Source organism: Cololabis saira, chromosome 1, assembly GCF_033807715.1.
Source record: "Cololabis saira isolate AMF1-May2022 chromosome 1, fColSai1.1, whole genome shotgun sequence".
Lineage (NCBI taxonomy): Eukaryota > Metazoa > Chordata > Actinopteri > Beloniformes > Belonidae > Cololabis > Cololabis saira.
The window spans coordinates 45705569-45728268 of record NC_084587.1 but is presented as its reverse complement, the minus strand read 5'-3'; the positions used below and the strand labels follow the sequence as shown (position 1 = coordinate 45728268).

The window sequence follows — 22700 nt, the reverse complement described above, 5'->3', positions numbered from 1 at the left end:
CATTTGACAGGTGCTTTCTTCCCTCTTCCGATGGTCTGTTTTAGCTTCTCTTGACTTTACTTGACATTGTTTTTGAAAACACGTATGTGTACTGTGCATTGAGTGTTGGACACTGGAACAGTGGTAGCTGTTAGTAGCTATGCCATAAAAGTAATACAGTGAGACAATGTTTGGAATAAAGACCTCAAGGGGTTTAAATTGCTTGAGACATTAACATATAGGCTCCAACATGATAATCCTCCACTTTTTACAGTATACATATACATATTGAGTGCAATGAAAATAACTTAAATACCCTTCCATAGGTTTGGAGTCAGGCAGCATGGTGGCTTTTTGGTTAGCACAGTTGCCTTACAGCAAGAAGGTTCCTGGTTCGACTCCCGGGCACGGTGGCGTCTTTCTATGTGGAGTTTGCACGTTCTTCCCGTGCTTGTGTGGGTTTCCTCCGGGTGCTCCAGCTTCCTCCCACAGTTCAAAAAACATGCAGAGTAGGTTACCTGATGATTCTAAATTGCCTGTAGGGATTGTGAGTGTGAGTGTGGCTGGTTGTCTGTACAGTAAGGTGCGTTTCTGCTGGCGGGAGTTCAGGGTAGATTTTTCCGGGGCCAGGCCATTTGTGTGTGTTTCATTACCAGGAAGGTCCTGTAATTGCCTTCCGGAACCTTTAGGGGGGCAGAAAATGGCCCTTTAGTAGGAGAGGGATGTTTTACGGCCGAGAGGGGCCACCTGGTGGGTGGTCTCTGCTGATTATTCAAAAAAAAATATTCTAAAAGCAGGAAATTACATTCAGCCCTCGCACATGAACTGAAATCATGTGACCACAAATCATTTAATCATTTTGCTATGAGTAGATTTGATGCAGTTAGAGTACATGACAAAAAACGATGGATGGACCGACAGGTCGGTTCAGGTCTTTCTGTCATAGTACACCAATATAGAGGACCGGTGGGGGGTTTCTTTTGATTTCAACCGCTACAACTGTGATGTATGTTTTGTAAAAAAAAACAAAAAAAAACAAGTAGCATTCGTTGTTTACATGTTGTTTCTTCTTCTCATTCTTCTGTTTGGCTGTTTTCGAACTGCAAAATTGCAATTTACCCTGAATTCCTGCTAGTTGAAACACACCTAGATACAAAAGAAAAACAATCACAACAATGCTGCTTTCCGGTCTTATGTATTATGAGCAGCCAGAAAGCAACACGCTCTCTTTACTGGACAAACCTGGAATCACATGTGCCTTGAGCACAATGGATTACCAGTAAAATAATGGTTAAACCTTAAGCAAAATGTATCATATAAAAGGATATACTTCCTTTATACTTTTAACGTATTAAGAATCTGTCATTCTGTCTGTGTCATTTTAACATGTACTCAATGCTTGAGCTTTCCCTGACTTAAAAGAAATAACCTGAGTGGTACTTTGTTATTAGACTTCTGTGCCAGTCACAGTTTGTCCATAACGAACACCATGTTCAAGCATAAGGGTGTCCATCAGTGCATGTGGCACCAGGACACCCTAGGCCGGAGGTCAATGATCTACTTTGTTGTCGTTTCATCTGATCTTCGGCCGTATGTCTTGGACACTTGGGTAAAGAGAGGGGCTGAGCTGTGAACTGATCACCACCTGGTGGTGAGTTGGATACGCTGGCGAAGGAGGAAGTTGGACAGACCTGGCAGACCCAAACATATTGTGAGGGTCTGTTGGAAACGTCTGGGCGATCACGCTTCTCAGCTTTCCCGGGAAAGTCTACGCCAGGGTACTGAAGAGGATAATACGGCCGATAGTGGAACCTTGGATTCAAGAGGAACAATGCGGTTTCCGTCCCGGTCGTGGAACCCTCGACCAGTTCTATACCCTCTGCAGCATGCTTGAGGGTTCGTGGGAATTGGCCAAACCAGTCTATATGTGCTTTGTGGATCTCGAGTATGGAGTATGGAGTCCGGGGCCCTCTGTTAAGGGCTGTTCGGTCTCTGTAATATCGGAGCAGGAATTTGGTTCGCATTGCTGGCAGTAAGACAGACTTGTTCCCAGTGCATGTTGGACTTCGGCAGGGCTGCCCTTTGTCACTGGTTCTGTTCATAATTTTTATGGACAGTATTTCTAGGCATAGGGACTCTAGCCAGGGACTACAGGGGATATAGTTTGGGAATCACAGAATTTCATCTCTGTCTTTTGCAGATGACGTTGTCCTGTTGGCTTCATTAAGCATGGACTTTCAGCATGTGCTGGGGTGGTTTGAAGCCGGGTGCAACGCAGCGGGGATGAGAATCAGCACCTCCAAAACCGAGGCCATGATTCTCCACCGGGAAAGGGTGGCGTGCCTTCTCCAGACGTGGGTGGAGAAGTCCAGCCTCAGGTGGAGGAGTTCAAGTATCTCTTGTTCACGAGCAAAGGAAAGATGTAGCGTGAGATTGACAGACGGATTGGTGCAGCTTCCTCAGTAATGCAGTCGGTGTACTGGACCATCGTGGTGAAGAAAGAGCTGAGTCGAAACTCTCGATTTATCGGTCAATCTACGCTCCCACCCTCACCTATGGTCATGAACTTTGGAGAATGACCGAAAGGACAAGATTGCAAATACAAGCAAGATGAGTTTCCTCCGCAGGGTGGCTGGATTCTCCCTTGGAGATAGGGTGAGAAGCTCAGTCACTAGGGAGGAGCTCGGAGTCGAGCCACTGCTCCTTCACATTGAGAGGAGTCAGCTGAGGTGGCTTGGGCATCTGTACCGGATGCCTCCCAGATGCCTCCCTAGAGAGGTGTTTCAGACATGTCCTACTGGGGGGAGACCCCAGGAAAGACCCAGTCCATGCTGGAGAGACTATGTCTCTCGACTGGCCTGGGAACGCCTCGGACTCCCCTCGAAGAGCTGGAGGAAGTGTCTGAGGTGAAGGAAGTCTGGGCATCTCTGCTGAGACTGCTGAGACTGCTGCCCCTGCGACCTGTTAACGGATAAGAAAATGGATGGATGGATGGATGGACAAAGGAAAAATAAAATAAAAATAGTGTCTTGTTATCACATACTGTAATATGAGAAAAAATCATTTTGGTAAAGGTCACATCTGTATTATGATTTATTATGACACCAAGCAGAGTTTCTGGGGGTGGCAGTGAGCATCTTGTTTTCTTCACATCTGACCTATGTAAATACAACATGTTACTTAGTCATGTTCAACAGTTAGTCTCACGTCTTGACGTGACAGTGTGTCTCTGCATCACTCTTACATTGGATGTTCTTGATTTTTGCAGTAAAGGACAAATCCTGGTCAAAAAGAACTCCAGACTTGCTTAGAATAGCACTACCATGAATAGGTGATTTTTTTGAATTTTTAAATAGATTCTTTATTGTTGTCGTTTTTTTTTTTTTTTTCAGAAACAGCCTTTTAACTCAGTGGACCTTTTATTTATATCCATTTGAAAATAGGATATTTAAGAATATCAACAATAAAACCAGAGAGAGGCTTTTACCACTTCAAACTATTATATGTATATGTGTATTATATGTTATATGATACCAATAATGCTTAACTTTGATGAAAGGAAGGTCAGAGTATGTCAAACTATGAGGACAACTGTTTATATACAGGTTATAGTGACAATTAATATCTTGTCAATTAGAATGCAAATTACATTTTTTGTGTGACTTCTTAGTGGGTTTTGTTATTTTTTTAAGCAACACCAGTTTTAATGCTGCATTTACTTCCCTTTTTTTAATCATAAATAATAATCATCAAGATTCTTGTCTAGTCTAAATTTAATTAGAAGCTTTTATCTGTTGAAACACAAGAAAACCAAAGCTGGTTAGAAAAAAGTGATTTTTGAACATGAGACAGAACCCTCAGTTGCCGTTTCTTATCCAAAATAGATAATATTATTTTGTACAGAAACGCAGCTCTACAAGTTGGTAGTGCTTTCTTGATGACATCTCTTGATGAGGAGGTGATTGATGGATGGGACACCCAAAAAAACAAGAAAAAAACAAACGTAACGTCTCAAAGCTGATGCTACCCTGCCAGACAAAGAATCATTGAAGTTGATGAGATTATTTAAAAAGACAGCTCCGTGTGTGTGTGTGTGTGTGTGTGTGTGTGTGTGTGTGTGTGTGTGTGTGTGTGTGTGTGTGTGTGTGTGTGTGTGTGTGTGTGGAAGACAGCTGTCTGGTTGGGACAGTGAAGCTTTGACCATGTTTTAATGCTGCCATTCCTTCTAACAAACAAGTTGATAAGAATGTTTTTATGTCTTGTGATGAATAGTTTCACCATTTATTTTGTCCTATTCTTCCGAGAGCCATATCTCAAGCTGTGCAACAGTACAGAGTTGTTGTTATGTGTTTTTATTTAAAAATTCGTCAGAGATTCTCTATTGTGGACAGCTCAGAACATATCTTTTTCATGTGTATAGATTGTGGTTTTGCACTGTCTCCTTTAAAAAGATGCATGGCTGTCCCTAAAACAGATGTGGGATTGAAAGCAGCATATCTTGCTCTGAAATCTCAGTGTACTTTTCTGCATCAATGCCTCCATCACAGAAGTGTAAATGAGCTTTTCCAAAACACTGATACAATCCCATACCATCACAGACCCCTGGTTTTGGACTTATTGCCAGTGAGTGTCTGGATGGCACTTTTACTCTTTTTAGTCCAATGCCACAGAAGAAAAATATTAAGAGAAAAGATATTTTTTTTCCTTCCAAAAATGGTATGGAGTACAGTTTAAATGTATTTGTGAGACTATCTCTGTATTGTAATGCCTAGCCAAGGTTTCTCACAATATTCCCATTGTTAAGAACAAGGCCATCTCCCCGCCAGGAAGGCATGCATATGTTTGTTCCCACAGGTTGGCTCTTCCCTGTACTCAGCTAATCAGACACACCTAGCTCATCTACTTACAACTCCTGGATAAAAGCCTTGGTTTCCACCCCACTCATCACTAGATTGTTCATTGTTGTTGTTGGGATTCCAGTTCCTCCAACCACCCATCTTCAAGATCCACACCCTTCAGATCTTCAAGCCTATCAATAAACATGTGCTCCTACTACATTGATCTAAGTCTTGCTCTTGAGTCCAATCCTGAACTAAAACCTTAACATCTTTGTCTCACAAGTCCACCCCATATGCCTCCATGTCCAGAGATGTCAACACTGGCTCTGGAAAAGAATGATATAAGGCTTCTTTTTGGACATTAAATTTAGGTGGGATTTTGAACGCAACTATGTAGTATAGACAAAGGTTTCCCATAGTAGTTGCCTGACCAAATGGTTCTATCAGCAATTGATGAATGACGGTTCTTGGTGCAATGCCATTTGAAGGATTTGAAATCAGGGGCCTTGTGTACAAAAAGAGAGGCACACTACCTGTTACCCTACAAGTGCTGGCCACACTTAGTTTTCAGGCAACTGGGTCCTTCCAAGGCAGTTGCCAAACCAGCTAGGAATCAGTCAGGCTTCACTGAGTTGTCCAATGCCAGCTGTATGGGATGGGATCAACTGCTCATATGATGCAGTTGACCAATCAAACATCAAAATGCAATTTGCAGCAATCGCCAGTTTTCCTAATGTAATCAGAGTGATCGACTGCACACACATTGCCATAAAGGTGCCGTCTGTGCATGAATTTGTGTACATGAATCTGAAGAATTTTAATTCCATCAACATGCAAATCCTATGTGATGCATAAATGCTTCTGAGCAATGTTGTGGCAATGTGGCCTGGATCAACCCAATTTGGCTCAAATCCATTAGGGTAAAGGGTGGCTATATTCTTTGTACGTGACGTTTTTAAAATGGAGACTATAAAGCCATTTTACAGTTCATTATTGTGTCTATTCACAATAACCCCATTAGGTTACAGTGGTTATCCACTGTTGACCCCACTCACCAACCCCCAGACTGCTTAAGAATGCAGACACAACCACACTCGTTTCCAGCACTTGAGCAGTTGTAGAGCTAGCGATCAGATGGGGAAAAGCTCGGTGGTGCTGTCTGGACAGGACTATGGCGACGCTGCTGTACCGCCCTGATAAGGAGTGCTGCATTGTGTTGGCATATGCCATCTTGCATAATCTGACACACCAGCATGGCATCCCATTGGGTGAAGTTGTGGAGCTGCTGTACGATCCAGCACCACTCTATGTGCAACCCCATCAAGCTGCCATTTGGGCCCAACAAAGTATTACTGAGACATCCTGAATGGAAAAAGGAGACGTGGTTAATTTTTTTAAACAATTTCCTTAAATGACTGATTTATGTTGATGAGTGCATCAGTGATGTGCTTTAAGTTTGTGTGGACTTCAGCAATGTACTGAATGATCTTTTCTTGCCACTCCATAACAGCCTGGGTCAGCACAGAGGCTTAATCAGATCTTAGGACATCTATGACACCGGTGGTACAGGGTTCTTCAGGAAGAAGGAATGAGAGTGTGACCCCACCTGAGTGTGACTGAAAATTGGTCACAAAAAAATTATGAGTTCAGGCGCTCAAGTCGATCATTTCTAAGTGGTCATCAATAAATTGCCATAATTATGGGCTACACTATGGTACACTTGAGTGATTTAATATTTTACCCTGATCAAATGAATATGGGGTCATCCACAATGAAGCAAACTTCCCGCTCAAACGGCTTGAGGTCAGCCATAGCTGATCCACCACCTGTCCTGAGCGGGCTTTGCTGGTGTGCAGCCGCTCTCCGCTTTATCTCTCCGCGTGCAGTTTTCTGGGCCCACTGCATTTACGGCTTCTGCCACAAGCTCCCACTCACTTTTCTTCCTCTTACTGTTAATGTCAGAGGACAGGGAACCAAATTAGACAGATTTCCTGGCCTCAACTTCCGACAGGAGTCTCCATCTCACATTCAGTATACTTTATTTTTTCACACTTATTTTTGCGGTTTTCACCTTTTGGATGAGTGGTGTCCCATGACTTTTTACACCGATTATCATCTTAAAATTACTGTACTTGAGGGAGTAAAGAGGGCGGAGTGTTATGCTCCGGCACATGCGTTCAATATCCTGTTGATTGTAATGTTCAGAGAAAACGTGTGGATTCTGGCGTATGCACGGTTTTGATCATCTGAATTATTTTTGCCATGGCAAGATTTCTGCACAAGGGTTTAAGATTAAATGAGGCAGGAGGTGTCCATCTTAGGCTTGAGCCCTGTACACACGTAACATTTCTCCCATCATTCTTTGAGGAATGCTGTTTTTAAACATTTTAATGAACATTTCACACATCTGTTGAGAAAATTGAGATGCTATGTCAATCTTTTCTCTCCCTTTCATGGATACTGCTTATGTATTGAAACCATCACTGTGATCGCTTTTTGACATGAGCTGGTGTTTTTTCTCTTTGCACTTCATTACTAGTACTTCACTTTCCCCGTACCAACTTTATGGAATGGGTTCCAGGCCTGAAATGCAAAAATGAATGCATATTTACAAGCAAAATGGGAAAAAAAAAATTAAACTAAATTAAAAAAAAACACACAAACCACTCTGGTTCCACAAAGAAAAGTCACATATAAGAATGACTGTGCATGTTTCTTTTCTATATCATCACTACATTGTTGGGGTTTTTACTTTCTTTGCTATATTAGATTTTACTCACCCCCCCCCACCTCTGCCCTTTAGCCCTTTTCAGACATCTTTGTCTCACATGTGCAGGTATCGCTCAGAGCCCCTGGTAAGTGGTAACCTTCATCCTGTAACTCCACCCATCCATCATCCCCCATGTGAGCACACGGTGAAGAATGAGGGGATATAAGAGATCAAATCATATTGCTCTACTGTTGTGGACCACTTGGTGGCACTGTGGCATCAGGTCCAAAATAGAATAATCTTTTCTCTTTTTTTGAAGTTTTAATGAAGGTTCCTTAAATTAGTGAAAAGTGTGAGAGGAAGAGGAAAGGCAAAAGGGTAGAAAAAGACAGAAAAGGTGAAGGATGGAAAACAGAGGGATGAAATGGGGAGGCTCGGGCATGTCCAGTGAAACACAAAAGGAGCAAGAATGAGGAGGCATTTAGCCACATTTCCATGCTGAAACCTTGCTTCCAATTTTAGAGTAGAAGGATGCTGAAACCTGGGGTGATCTAAGATTACAACAGCACATAACCATGACTACCCGCTTTCAAAATGCCATATCTCTAATAAGAGCATGCACTAAAGCTCTCTTTTATGCCGGATATTCTGACGCTGCACCCTGCAATTAACTGTCATTCCCTCTGTTTCTCAACTCCAAAGAGATGAAAGTGGTGATAATCATCCTCCATTAATACATATCTCGCTTGTGATCAGTGAGCATAATTTCATAAGAAAAAGCGTGCGAATTAAACTTTTACCTCTTTATCTATCTTATTTATCTATCAATGATGATTGCAGCTCTTTTAACATCTGTTACTGTCCTCAAATATCCACAAAAATTGACAGAAACTTTACACGATGCATCAATTGTCATTGTTGAAGGAAGGTGTGTTTTTCAGAATTTGAAAATATAGACATGATATATTTCTGTGTGTGTGTGTGTGTGTGTGTGTGTGTGTGTGTGTGTGTGGGGAGGGGGGGGGGGGTGCACAGAACCAGTAGAAAAAGCAAATAAGGAGCATTTTCAGTAATTTAGAGCAGTGTTGATTATAAAATGATTGTTTGTTTGGTGTGACATGGACATATATGCCCAATAGGACTGAACTGTAACTTCAAAACTGCAGATTCTGGAACCAATCAATGATTCAAAAACGTTTGGAGCAACAGCAGGTTGGAACAACATTGTATTCCAACATTTGATTATAACTGGATTATGATATAGATTTTGAAAATTGGGTTTACACTAAAAAGCTAACGTTGTCTTGATGTCTAATTACAGTAAGGTAACGTTGATTAAATGTTGGATGATGGTTGCTCTCCAGCACTGTCAAGGTTTGACATTCCCCCCAGCCTTTTCAGTTTCTGTTTTGCCCCGCATCTGTCCCATCTGCCCTGATTGTCTGCACCTGTGTCTCGTCGTGTCTTGTTATCCCCTGTGTATATCTGGTCTTATCATGCCCTTGTTCCCTGTCGGTCCGTACTGTGTTATCCTCCATGTCTCCTGTCTGTTTTGCTCCATTCTTTTTTTATCCCTGTTTTGATCCTGCCAAGCAGCGCTTTGTTTTTGCCTTTTCTGGAATAAATCCTTGGTTTTTGCAACTCCTGCCTCCTGCTCTCCTGCGTTTGGGTCCACATCAAACTCCAGTTGTGACAGAACGGACCAACCCAAAATGGACCCAGCGGGAGAGTGGATTTCTCTCTGGGGGTTTCTCCGCCGGGAGGTGGAGAAAAATATGAGGTGGTTCGAGGAGGAAGAGTCCCCCTTCTGGGGAACACGCCTGGCTCGGGGCTGGCCCCGGAGCATCCAGGCTCTGGAGCGACGGCGTCGACGCCAGCCCCAGCTAGCCGCTGTTCCGGCGGTGGTCTTGGGCACGTCGTCGGTGGTGGTCCCGGATCCCCCGCAGCCAGCACCACGGACCTGGGTACCCCCGCGTCCAGCGCCACGGACCCAGGTACCCCCGCGTCCAGCGCCCCGGACCCGGGTACCCCCGCGTCCAGCGCCCCGGACCCGGGTACCCCCGCAGCCAGCGCCCCGGACCCGGGTACCCCCGCAGCCAGCGCCCCGGACCCGGGTACCCCCGCAGCCAGCTCTTCGATCCTGGGTTCCCCGTCAAGTCAGGGTTCCCCGTCAAGTCAAGGTTCCCCGTCAAGTCAAGGTTTCCTGTCAAGTCCAGGTCCACCGTCATGTCAAGGTCCCCTGCCAAGCCCCATGCCAAGCCCCACGGCAAGTCGTCCAGGTCCCACGCCAAGACCCAGGCCTCGGGGTCATCCCCCCGAGCTTTCTCGCCGGTCTGCCCAGCCTCGTGGGCGACCCCCGGAACTGTCTTGCCTGTCGGCCCAGTCCCGAGGTCGGCCCCCGGAACGTTGGCCGTGTGTTGGCCTGGAAATACAGATGAGGAAAAAAATAAATTCTGCAGTGTTTCAATTCAAAGGCTTTTTTACTGTGTACTGTGTAATGTGTTAAATGTTATATTTACTTTATTTTTTTGTCCTGGCATAAATTAGATTGTTCTGTCTTTAATTTTATTATATTCTCTTCAATGTTTGTACCCTGCCAGTTCGCAAAGAAGAGTCATCTCAAGGCAGTTTTCACAGAAATTGACTATTTTCCTCAAGTCCCAAAATTTGGTCAAAAGCTTTTTTTTTTTTTTTTTTATGGCTTTGCTGCCATATCACCCACATGTGTAAACGGCTAGATAAGGATTATTACACATTTATTCCATTCATATTTTCTTTATACAGTATAATGACTTTCCAAAAAGAAATGAAATTCAATTTGAGGTGAACCTGATCCCTACCTTGCCCTGTGCTCTGGTAGGCACATACATCTTTGCATGTTGAACGATAATTGTGCAACCTTCAAATGGCACAAACAACTTACAAAATCTTGTCAGCACAGTAACAGTTGAGGCATTTACAGCTGTTTTAAATTGTCTCTTAAAAGGATGCACACAGAGATAGACCTTTCCATGTATGCCTTCCTTTTTCTGTGGCGTCATCCCTTTCAGGATTTTCTTTTTTGTTATTTGCGTAGGAGGTCGTGTTTACATGTGATGTCTGTAGAAGGAGAAGTAGTGAAAGTGTCCTTAATAGAGCAGCTGCTTTCTTTAACTTATTCCCATCTGCCAATGCCATCTGTTAAGCTGATTTTCAACTGTTCAGAAGTGGAATACTAATTTTACTAGTACGAACTCTGAATGTGATCAGAACTCGCATGGAAGGAGCTCCATGAAGTGGGAAAATAGAGAGAATGGCAACATGAACATATAACATATTTTCTGTCATTTTATTGCCAGTAAACCATCATCCATTCATCGGTTATACTTGCTTATTCATATTTTAGAGTCAAAGGGATCTGCTGGAGCCTATCTCAGCTTTCTTTGGTCAGAAGGCGGAGGGCCACCCTGGACAGGTTGCCAGTCCGTTGCAGGGCCTGCCTGTAGTCATCCTGATTAAATCGTGCACTGCAAACATGGAAGTATGAATAGAGCAGTGTGCTGAAAAATTTTGACAGAACTACAAGTTTAGTGGCTCAGTTCCTCAAAGTTAGACTCCAAAAACTTTGAAGTGTTTCTCCACATTTTGTTTCCACGGTTTGGAATAACTCTTTTTTTCTGGCACCGTGACTTTGTAAAATAACTCCCCTTCCCTCAGTGCAGTGGCCTCTCACTCATGTGAAGTCTCCTTGCAACAAATCACCTCCCAAATGATTTAAGAACCTCATCCTTCCTTCAGCAAGAATCCACACTGGTATTAACTGCAGTGTCAGTAGCAGATATGAGAAGTTTACTTTGACTTGGATAATTGCTCCACATTGCAGCTCTTCAGCAGATACAAAAGAATAAGTGGAAATGATTAACCTGCTTCAGAAATCGGAGAATTATCCTTTAAAGACCAGTTAATGATTGGATTTTCAAAGTTTAGGCTTTATTTTTTCAGTTTGAACTTTTGTCTCGTCATCTCTTGGACAGAGCTTCCATGAGTAAAATCGGTTCCCCCTGCTACTCTGCATCACTTCTGTTTTCTTTTGCTGTCAATCTCATCTTGTTCTTAATTCAGATTGTGCTGGTCAATCCAGTCCTTTTTACTCTCTTTTTACCTCAATCAATCAATCAAACTTTATTTATATAGCGCTTTCCATGCATACATAAAACATTAAACAAACAAAAATTCCGTACCCTTTTACTCGGCCATACTTTATCGTAAAGACATCATTCAAACGTTCAAACACCCGGCCCTATTGGCACTAAAGGACCGTACAACCTCATTATGCCAATTATTCCAGTTTTTGCTATTTTTAACTTTCAATTAAAAAAAAAATTCCATTTCACTTTGGAAGCTTGTTGCTACGCAACAGGTTATCGTAGAGACATCGTAAAAATGTTCCTTGACTCGGCACACTATGGACTTCAACACATTAAAATCTCATGAAGCTGTGATTTAAGGAAATTTTATGTCAAAATCCATGCCAAATGGCCCCATTCATTCGGATGAGGCTTTTTACCATGGTGAAAAATGTACTCTGTTAATGTAGCCTGAACCGGAATGTGCACCCACACATTGCATACATCAACACGTGCGGATCCATCGTGCCTCGAAGGGCAATACTTTTCTCAGTCAAAAGGGTTACCGTGGCAACGCTAGATGCCAAGAAGCGGAAAAAAAGGTGAAAATTCGGACGCTTATCGGTTGGCCGAACTTTATCGTAGAGACATCATTCAAATGTTCCCAGACTCGGTTTACTTCGAACCAAAAGATCTTTCAACCTCATTATGCCAATTATGCCCATGTACAAATTTCCTGCAATTTTTTAGTTTCATCTGTTAATATACGTCTATTTATGCATTTCAGATCTGCAAAATATATAAAAATAAAAAGAGCATAATGATGTTGATGGCACCTCTGGACAAGATTAATATATGGGTGCTTTCAGACAGGAGCGTTTTGCTCCACTTTATATAGGCCAGAGTTCTTTCCTCGGATGGTTTGCATTATTTGGGCAGGTGTCAAAGCTTTGGTGCAGATCAAAGAAGTGAACTCTGATCTGCTCTGAAAATGTGGATCTGGGTCGCCTTGCAAGTTAACCCTGGGATGCTTCGCTTACAGTGGGAATGATAATGGACTATCCAGCAAAATATAGAGAGGGAGTGAACCAAAGAGAGGAAGTGATGTAGAAGGAGTAGCTCGCTGCCTCGCCTGCTGCTCATATTGGGGAGCTTCTTGTGAAAAACAAATCAAGGCTGAACCCTAGACGGTAGAAATATCTGGAAAACCCATCTGTGACATCACTCATAGGTGTCTCAAGCCTATTCTTTCCTCGTATTACATTGTGCCTTCGCTAAAAATGGGCAAAATGTGCAGACCTAATAGCTGACGGCTAAATGCCCACCTCATGTCAAAGTTAGCCGTAGCTACCAGCTTCTTCAGGCAATTCATGCTGGAGGAGCTGCAAAGCTGCAGGTGAATGTTTACAGGGACGTATCCCATTTAGGATATCGTTTCAGTGGCAAAATCACAAATAACTCCTTCGCTTAAAGGATGCTGGATTTGTATGAACTCCTGGTTGCTTCACTAAGCTTTGCAGCGAGACGATAACTGATGATTGCCTGAGTATCAAAAAGATACACTTACATAAATATATTGCTATTTTATTTTTTTATTTTTATTGTGGGACCCAGGAGAAACTGACTTGCTTTTGGAGCTAGCCTCCAGCGGCCAGAAGGTGATGGAGACCGTTTTCAGTCCAACTGGACCGATTGATGAGCAAGGTTTTGTTCCTCCTGGTGTGTTTTTCTTCCTGTTCAGTGCCTGTCTGGGACAATACCGCCTCCAAATGAGCAGCTGTTGTAACTGCGTGATGTTGTGCAGGCGGTTTGGTCCGCTTTCAAAAGCACAGTGTGAAACTGAACCAAACCCAATGAAGGTGTGAAATCGTTGGACAGTCCCCACTCAATTGAACTGAGTACCCAGGACCTTCCTGGTTTAAATGAGCCCTGAGACATCTATTAGGGTTAGGATTTATGAACATCGCTGTACGTGATGCTTGGCAAAGGTTTCCCACATTAATCCCAGGTTCATATGGTTAAATTAACAGGTTCTAGGTGCAATGCTGTCTCAAGGATCAGAAGTCAAAGGTGTCAATTTGGACAAGGTCATGAACCTTTTACAGATTTCTGCAAAAGTTTCATGATACTCTGCCCTTTAGATGAAGACATAAGGAATTCCTTTAACCTTTCAGACATTTTCACCCTTTTTTTGAGACAAGTTTGAGGTCTTCAGCCCATCACGCTTTATTAAAGAGTCAGGCTTTTATGGATGATGCTATTGAACCAAATCTCAAATCATTACATTTGTGTGTGTGTGTGTGTGTGTGTGTGTGTGTGTGTGTGTGTGTGTGTGTGTGTGTGTGTGTGTGTGTGTGTGTGTGTGTGTGTGTGTGTGTTCTAATGTTGGGGTCATTTTTGGGAAAAGTAATCAAATTTCAAGATGATAAAAGGTAATTTAGAGCATTCTTTCTATTGTTAAACATGGTGAACGGGTCATTTGTCACCGTAGGACGGCTAAGCGCTCCTACACACTTTATGATTTTTGGTTGTCTTAGATGAAGTATGGCGGTCGTGGAAGAATCACGGAAGTATCTGTCATTGCAGGTCGAATCAGCTGTCTCATGTCAAACGATCAGTGGTGTGATTACGTCACACTGGTCTTGGGACCAAACACTGCCTGATATAATCTTCTTATATATAAATAATCTGGGGTTCATACTTTCCCAACTTTTTATTGGAATTGCAGGATGCAACAAAAGAAAAACTTTAATATATCTAGGGATCTTCTGTTTCTGAAACTGGTCCTGATGCAACACAAAAGTACAGTAGTCTAGACTAAGGCACATAATACACATTCAGGCTAAATGCTGTGGGGTGGTTGAGCCATGAACTAGACCAAATAAGACAGGGGATGCCAGGACAAGGACTTTGCTGACTCAAGACAAAAAGTTAAGTACTGTAGCTTGTGGATTAATGATTGAAAAGCCAAAAAGCCACTCTCTCTCGAGCTGCAGAGGACAGCTTGAGTTTTATTGTGCTCTTTAAAATAATACCTTCTATTGCCAGATAATAGATAAAACTGCCTCAGCAATTATATGCAGAGAATCATTTTTGGTGTATTTCAGGAAAGGGTCTATATCATTTAGACTTCTTTGTCATGAAAATGTTGCATCTCATAAACTGCCTTGACAGCTTTTTTTAATTTTTAAGGTTTACAGCTCTAATGGAGTTGAAATTAACAGACCCTTCAGCAGAATTTAGCAGACCTCAGTAATGCACATAACACATCTGGACTGCACAACATGAGCACAAAAAGGCATATATTTGTTTCAGCAGTTGCTTCTATTTCCACTGTATCTAAATAGAAATTGATTTACAATTAACTCTTATTTCAGTACAGAAAAGCTTTGAGTGCTGGTGGAAAATATTTCTCCAACTACAATCTGGCAATATTTTGTTCACCCATGACCTTAAAATGCCCATTTTGAGATAGTCACACTTATCACAACTGTAAATTATACATGTTAAAAACTGCTCAAGAGCTATTTAGGACACACTTCTCAGATAACAACCTTACAAGTCTTACTGAGCATGTTTGGAGCTGCACTGGTCTGATTTATCCTCCTCAATATACACCAAATGCATATAAAACACTGATGAATCACATTAGGGCAATGTACACTGGAACATTAATCATGTGTTAGGCAATCACAGATAATTTATGGCTTCTCCTGTGTTTCTAAATGATCTCTCTCCCGTCTCTGATTGATCCATTATTTGGTGGTAAGCAGAAACATGTTTGCTGCATCAATCAAATGATTAATCACAAATAATTGTTGCGACATCTGAACATAAATGAACAAACCAGAGTCTGTGTGTGTGTGTGTGTGTGTGTGTGTGTGTGTGTGTGTGTGTGTGTGTGTGTGTGTGTGTGTGTGTCTCATATACACGTGGCTGTAGACAACAGCATCTCTTGAAATTATTCAAAGTGTTTGTCCATGCAGAGTTCCCAAGTCAGCCATAGTCACTGCCTCATTAATCATATTTCATCATAAGAGCAGGTGAATGGCGACAGTTCTTCGACTGCAGTTACTGTAATCACAACACAGCATTTAAGCTTTTTAGCATAGTTATTTTGTGTTTCATAAGAAGCCCAACCACCACTCCCTTCGGCTGCAATACTAGAAGTCAGCCACATAATTGAAACCAGCTGCTTCTTGCCCATTGCATTATGGGACACAGTATGTAGGCAGACTGATCAGTTGCACGCTGGAAATCTTTCCAGAAAAGCACACCATCTGAGTAATTCTACTGCAGATTGAGCAATCACTCACGTACAACACTGAAAAATAAGTAGACTAGTAGCCCAGCATTCAATTTGGAAACTTATTTTTCATTTTCCTTCATGATATGAGAGTGGTGCTATTTAAAAAATCTGTTTGTTGAAAAAAAAAAGAAAAGCAGTGCTTTTTCTTCTGTTTTGGCACATATGGTACCGGTATGGGTAAAGGTATGGTAAGTCCCGGGTAGAGGGATGCAAGCCTCATACTCAAACTAACCATAGATGGACCAAAGTAAAGGATGAATGCTACAGTACGATGCAGTTGGATAGTTCTGGCATCTACCTGGTGGGGTGTTGGGATTTAAACGTTTGGGTTGATAGTTGTATTCTAGTTTTAAATTGTTTTATTGGCAACACCCGTAAGAACCCAATGGACCTTTTTTAATTTTCTTCAGCATCATTTATGTCCCTCCTGTTTCATTTAATACGCCCATTGTTTATCCATTGTTTATCGGATTGTTGCCTTTGTCTGTCCTCAATTATTTGCTCCTGTGCATTCCAACTAATTTTTGTTACCATTCACAAGATGTAGAGGATTTGCAGTGTTTTCCATTATGTTTACCAGGGTGAACAAGGTTCTTCACTGAACAATCCCCACAGCACACCAGCACAGCAACATTCTCATCAATTTGTCCAGTATCTTAAAACAGCTATACAACTTACTGTGTTATAAATGGGATTCTTGAAATTGTTATGTTTACAGGATATGAATGATTGGGAACAGGGCGTCAGTCACTATACAGCTGACCCCAACAACAACTTTACATGTTCTTGTTCTTTTGTCCAAAAAGAAGGATGAAAAAACAAGCACATCCCTCCTTCCTTTGCGGATTACCCTTCCTTACAGTGACCTCTCCCAGGGGCGTCAATTGAGTATGGCAAGGTATGTCAGCCGCCACACCTTGGCTTCAAGGGAAAATGTAAATGTTTGTTTTTTAAATACATTTATGGAATTACTCTGTGTCCATTTGTATTGACTATTCTATTACTTAATACATATAGAATAACTACAAATGCAAATCAGAACAACATGATCGATTTCACTAGTTATTATACACTGCAAAAACTCAAAATCTTAACAAGAATATTTGTCTTATTTCTAGTTAAAATGTCTAATTTTTAGTAAAAAAATCGCATTACATTTAAGACAACACTCAAAAACAACAATTTTCACCTGTTTCAAGTATTTTCACTTAAAATAAGTAGAAAAATCTGCCAGTGGAACAAGATTTTTTTGCTTGTAATGAGAAGATAAATCTTGTCCCACTGGCAGATTGTTCTACTTATTTCAAGTGAAAATGTACTTGAAACAGGTCAAAATTGTCAAATAACAAGTTATTTTTCTGGTGATGAATCTTGTTTTAAGTGTAATGAGATTTTTCGGACTAAAAATTAGACATTTTAACTAGAAATAAGACAAATATTCCTGGTAAGATTTTGAGTTTTTGCAGTGAGCGAGACTGCATTTGAAAAAGTTCCAATTTTCTTGACCACACAGATAAGCTACATAGCAGACTTGTGTGATGAGTATTTGCTGGACGTGTTGATTGATACTCTAGTTAAGTTCTGTGACTCGTAACCTTGCCATACCTTAGCTTCGACTGAATTGACGCCACTGACCTCTCCCCATGCTTTGGTCTCCAATTGGCTGTATCTCACCAACAGCTCCAGATATTAAATATCTCAGCATCTCACAAGGAACTTTCATACGTGGTCTGGTTTGATTAATCCTAATTCTTGACATAAATTAGATAAATAATTTAGGTCAAACAGGAAAAGTCTGGGAACCTGCATCTTTGGATTTGGGATCATGAAACTGTTCAGATTTCTGGTCACATGTGTGCAGCTAAGGTTGTGTTTCTCAACATCAGATAATTTGCTCAGATGATTTGGGATTTTTCAATGCCAGGATCGTCATACCTACTTTCACACAACATTAGCCGTTCCTGACAGCAGTAAACAGTCATTATACAGCCCAAGCCTTTAGAAGTAATGGATTTCACAATGCGCCAACGTCAACTTCATTTTTAAAAGGACCATCAACCAGCGCAGCCCAACCCATTTACATTCTGAAGGCATCAAATGCTGGAGTTTTTCAAAACCTATTGTGTAAGTGTAGCAAACACAGCGTCCTCTGGTGTTGGTAACATGATGCAGCATAAATATTTGATGCCAGGAGAAAACTCTATATTATTATTTTTATTTTTTTTAAACAATAATATTATTTCACTAGCAAGGACCACGCCATCAACGAGATACGTTTAACAGATTTATTAGGAGTTGATGGTGATGATGACGGTGATGATGAAGGCGATGATGATGGCGATGATTGGCGATGATGATCCAGAGTTCGATCGAAGCGTTGTGGGGAAGCTGGTAGGGGATCCGCCGCAGCGCCCGGGCAACGACGGACCCCCTAGGACTCTAAGAGATAGAGAAAGAGAGGGAGAAGGAGGAGAGAAAGGGATGGGGGGGAGGGGTGCAAAGAACGAGAGCGAAGATGAACTGAGGTTTTGGTTACTATTTGAAAGTATGAATGACAGGCGTAGTGCCGGAAGAGGCGTGGTTGAGGCGTGGTTGAGGCGTGGTTGGGGCGTGGTTGGGGCGTGGTTGAGGCGTGGTCCTGCTCCCGAAATTCGCTTGTTAAGCTCCAATTCACTAGCAAGGACCACGCCATCAACGAGATACGTTTAACAGATTTATTAGGAGTTGATGGTGATGATGACGGTGATGATGAAGGCGATGATGATGGCGATGATTGGCGATGATGATCCGGAGTTCGATCGAAGCGTTGTGGGGAAGCTGGTAGGGGATCCGCCGCAGCGCCCGGGCAACGACGGACCCCCAAAACCGATTACTTAAGGAGATGGGACTGAGCGGCCCATGAGCTGTATGAGGTGCTCTGGGATGCCGTTGCGGGAGGCTGAAGTGGCGGCTCCGATCCTGAAGGAGTGACCGGAGTAGTGCGTGGGAGAGATACCGGATAAAGAGAGTATCTGACGGAAGTGATGGTGAAACCAGAATCTGGTGACGACGTGTCCTGACTCGGACACGAAAAGAGGATCTGTCGAAGACGAGCTCTGTGATTTCCGGAATGACAAATAATAGGCCAGGGTCTCGAAAGTATTAAGAGGTGATTGGTCTTTAAAGTAGAATACTGGTGTTGGTGGACCTGATTGATTGGTCTTGGTTTGCTTCAGGTAGAAGACTAGGATGTCGACGGAGAAAAGAGACAGGTCGGAGATGCATGCGTGGCGGCGTGGGTTGAAGTGGATGGTGGGCGCAGTAAATTCGGAGCATCTAAGGAAGCCATAAAAGGCAAGCAAGAACATGGCTTCGAGTGTTCGAGCGACGTGGGGGGTGCTGTAACCGGAGCGGATGGTGTGGATACATGTTGTTAATAAACTAGCAGTAAGGGGAAGACGGCGTGGATTCTGGGCTGGTTCTTGACGAAGAAGTCCTTTAAGAAGAGCGGTGACCTGAGGATGATTAGAGGCTGGGCTTGGACTGCCGGTTAGGAGCTTGGAGAAAAAATTGATACCGCAGAGATAGACTTTGATGGTCTGTGTCTTAACAGCCATAGCGGAATGGGCGAAGGTGATGTAGCTAGACAGGGTGATGAGGTCGAATGATGGGAAGGTTATGTTGTGTCTAATATGAAATGAACGGAAACTTCTCCAGGCGGTCCAGTATGCTGATAAGGTAGTGGGTGATAGGCTGTTGATGATGGCGTTCTGGGATTCGATGATGAGGGGTCTTAGTGCTGGGTTTACACGTTGAAGGTCAAAGCAGAATAAGGAGGAACCGGTGTTGGAGAAGGATCCGCATGTGGGGCCAAGCTTCTGAATTTCTGGAATGAGAAACGGGAAAGAGAGTCAGCGATGGTGTTGGAGTGACCGGGGACATGTGCTGCACGGAGGATGTATTGATGTATGACCAGTACTAGGCGGCGCATGAAGGGCATGATGGATGAGGAGTTTGAGCGTCCTTTGTTGATTATATCGACTACTGCAAGGTTGTCTGAGTAGATGAGAATGGACTTGCGGGTCCATTCGTGGCCCCAGAGAATGGCGGCCACTGAAATGGGATAGATCTCGTAGAGAGCGGAAGAAGCCGTGTAGTGTTCGTTTGCGAGCTCTGGGGGCCATCCTGCTGCAAACCATCTGCCGTCGTAGAAACCCCCAAAACCGATTGAAGGGGCGGCATCGGTGTAAAGATTGATATCGTGGGGGTGAGCCAGTTGGTCATCATAAAAGAAAGTGATCCCATTCCAGGTGGCAAGGAGGTTGAGCCACAAACGAAGCTCGGCACGACTCGAGTTGTCTAGGGAGATGGGAGACAAGAGAGATGGAACGGCGGAAGCGATGGATAGCAAGTGGGAGATGAAGGCCCGCCCTTGGGGAATAATGCGCATGGCAAAATTGAGGTGGCCTAGGAGAGAGAGGAGTTGGCGTTTGGTGCAGCCTGGGGCTAAGAGGAAATTGGAAATGAGAAGACTGATACGGTTGAGCTTTTCGGTTGGAAGAGAAGCCTGAAAGAGATCTGTGTCGAGAGTGATTCCGAGGAATTCGAGGGAAGTGGAGGGGCCCTCTGTTTTCTCGGCGGACAATGGAACCCCGAGTTCGGAGAAGACGGAAGTCAGGGTGACCAAGCCAGAAGCGGGTGGCGATGAGGGAGGGGAAAGGAAAGGAATGCCGTGGTTGTTGGAGAGGATCCAGCAGAGGGCCTCTGAAAAGGTATCGAAAAGTTTGGGGCTGCTCTTGCAGCCGAAGGTGAGCCTGACTGCGAAGTAGTATGCACCTCGCCAGCGGACGCCGAAGTATTGCCAGAAGTCTGGGTGAATAGGAAGAACCTTGAAAGCGCTGGTGATATCCGCTTTTGAGAGCCACGACCCTTTCCCGGCGAGTTTAATGAGGGCGATGGCGTGGTTGATGGTGGCGTAGTGAAGGGAGAAGTCTTCGCTTGGAATCAAGCTATTGATGCTTGGGATGAAACTTCCATGGGGCGCTGAGAGATCGACGATGATACGTTTCTTTCCTGAGTATTTCCTGGTTGCAATGCCGAGGGGGCTGATTCGAAAGTTCGGGAAGGGGGGATGAGGGAACGGGCCGATCATGAAGCCTTCTTTGACTTCCTTGGCGAGCAAGCGATCGACTGACTCCGGCTCGTTTATGGCGGATAGTAGATTTTTGCATTCGTAAGATGAGGATGGAGATGAGATGATGCCGGGGTGGAAACCTTCACTGAACCCTTTGACGAGGAACTTAACGAAGCACGGATTGGGGTGGTTACGAAGTGCCACCCCTAGAGCGGGAATGTTGATAGGTGTAGAGAGATGCTCACCTAGTTTCTGCGAAGTTGGGTTGTGCGGGCAGGCGGGGCGGGCGTGTCCGCCGCCGCAGTAAGAGCAGACGTGGAGGAAGCGGCACTGGGACATGTGGCAGCCGGTGTCATTAAAATTGTTGCAGATGGAGCGGCCTCCCTGATGCATAATGGGCCTGCCTCTGGCATCGATGCCCTTGGTTACGGGAATGCTGACGGATGGGTTGGATGATGTGTGCTTAGGGAGTAAGGGTGGTGGCGGCGCTGCTGAAGACAAACGGGAGAAAGCTGACGGTCTCGCTCGGGTGGAATGAGGCCCGGCGTGGGCGGGAATGGAGCAGGATGAAGCTGGGTGCGAAGCGGCACCGCACAAGGAACATGTTAAGGCTGTGCGGGCGGCGAAGATGCGGCAATACAGCTCGGTATCTAGTGTGCCCCAGTATGTGGCTTCATTAAACTGCTGGAGGCGAGCTGCCGCTTCAGAAGCGAAGTGGATGTGATAGAGATAGAAACCGTTTCCTCCGAAGCGGAGGGCCAGATTGAGGATGTTGGAAAGATAGTCGTCCAGTTCCTGGCGACGTAAAGGAAACGAGGCGCAACATGACGTCTCTGTAGAGAGAGAACGCGTATGCGAATTCTGTGGGTGTAAGCTCTTTGGAGAGGGTGGATGACTTTCCTCTCGGGGGGGGACACCCTTCCTGGTCTTGGAGCTGTTTGTCTGCGGGTGGTTGGTGGAGGGAAGGCATGAGGAGGAGTGCAAGATTGATGTAGTTACCATCGATTATTTGCTTACGCAGGTTGGCCGGAACTGGAGAAGGGCGGGAAGCGAAAGTATTGGGATGACGGACGGCGGGGTTGGCTGTGGACAGGGTGAAATGAGCGGTTGCCTGCGGGGCCGGAACGGTTTGAGGAAGGAAACTGGGGGGCTGCTGGAAGGGCATGGCGGGGGGTGCTAGCATCCCGGTGCTAGTGACCCCGGCCGAAGTTAGCTGATGTAGTTGGTGGAGGTGGGCTGAGGGGGGCAGTGGCATCCCGGTGCCAGAAACCCCGGCCGGATCTAGCTGCTGTAGTTGGTGGAGGTGGGCTGAGAGAGGCAGTGGCATCCCGGTGCCAGGAACCCCAGCCGGAACTAGCTGCTGTTGTGGCATCCCGGTGCCAGAAACGCCGGCTGCAGTCAGCTGTTGTAGGTGCTGGAGGTGGATTAGGTGCTGGAGGTGGGCTGAGTGGGGCATTGGCCTCCCGGTGCCAGAAACCCCGGCCGGATCTAGCTGCTGTAGTTGGTGGAGGTGGGCTGAGAGAGGCAGTGGCATCCCGGTGCCAGGAACCCCAGCCGGAACTAGCTGCTGTAGTGGCAACCCGGTGCCAGGAACCCCAGCTGGATCTAGCTGCTGCAGTGGCAACCCGGTGCCAGAAACCCCAGC

The 22700-nt window shown here is 44.3% G+C and overlaps 1 protein-coding gene across 1 annotated transcript; it reads right to left on the bottom strand.

Annotated features, from left to right (window-relative positions):
• Window positions 1-19726: 19726 nt before the first annotated feature.
• On the bottom strand, window positions 19727-22238 carry LOC133441046 (uncharacterized). The gene is made up of 2 exons (XM_061718459.1): window positions 22055-22238; window positions 19727-21888 (listed from the first exon to the last, which is right to left on the bottom strand). The coding sequence occupies exons 1-2, from the start codon at window positions 22236-22238 to the stop codon at window positions 19727-19729; spliced, it is 2346 nt and encodes a 781-aa protein (XP_061574443.1).
• Between the last annotated feature and the right edge of the window lie 462 nt (window positions 22239-22700).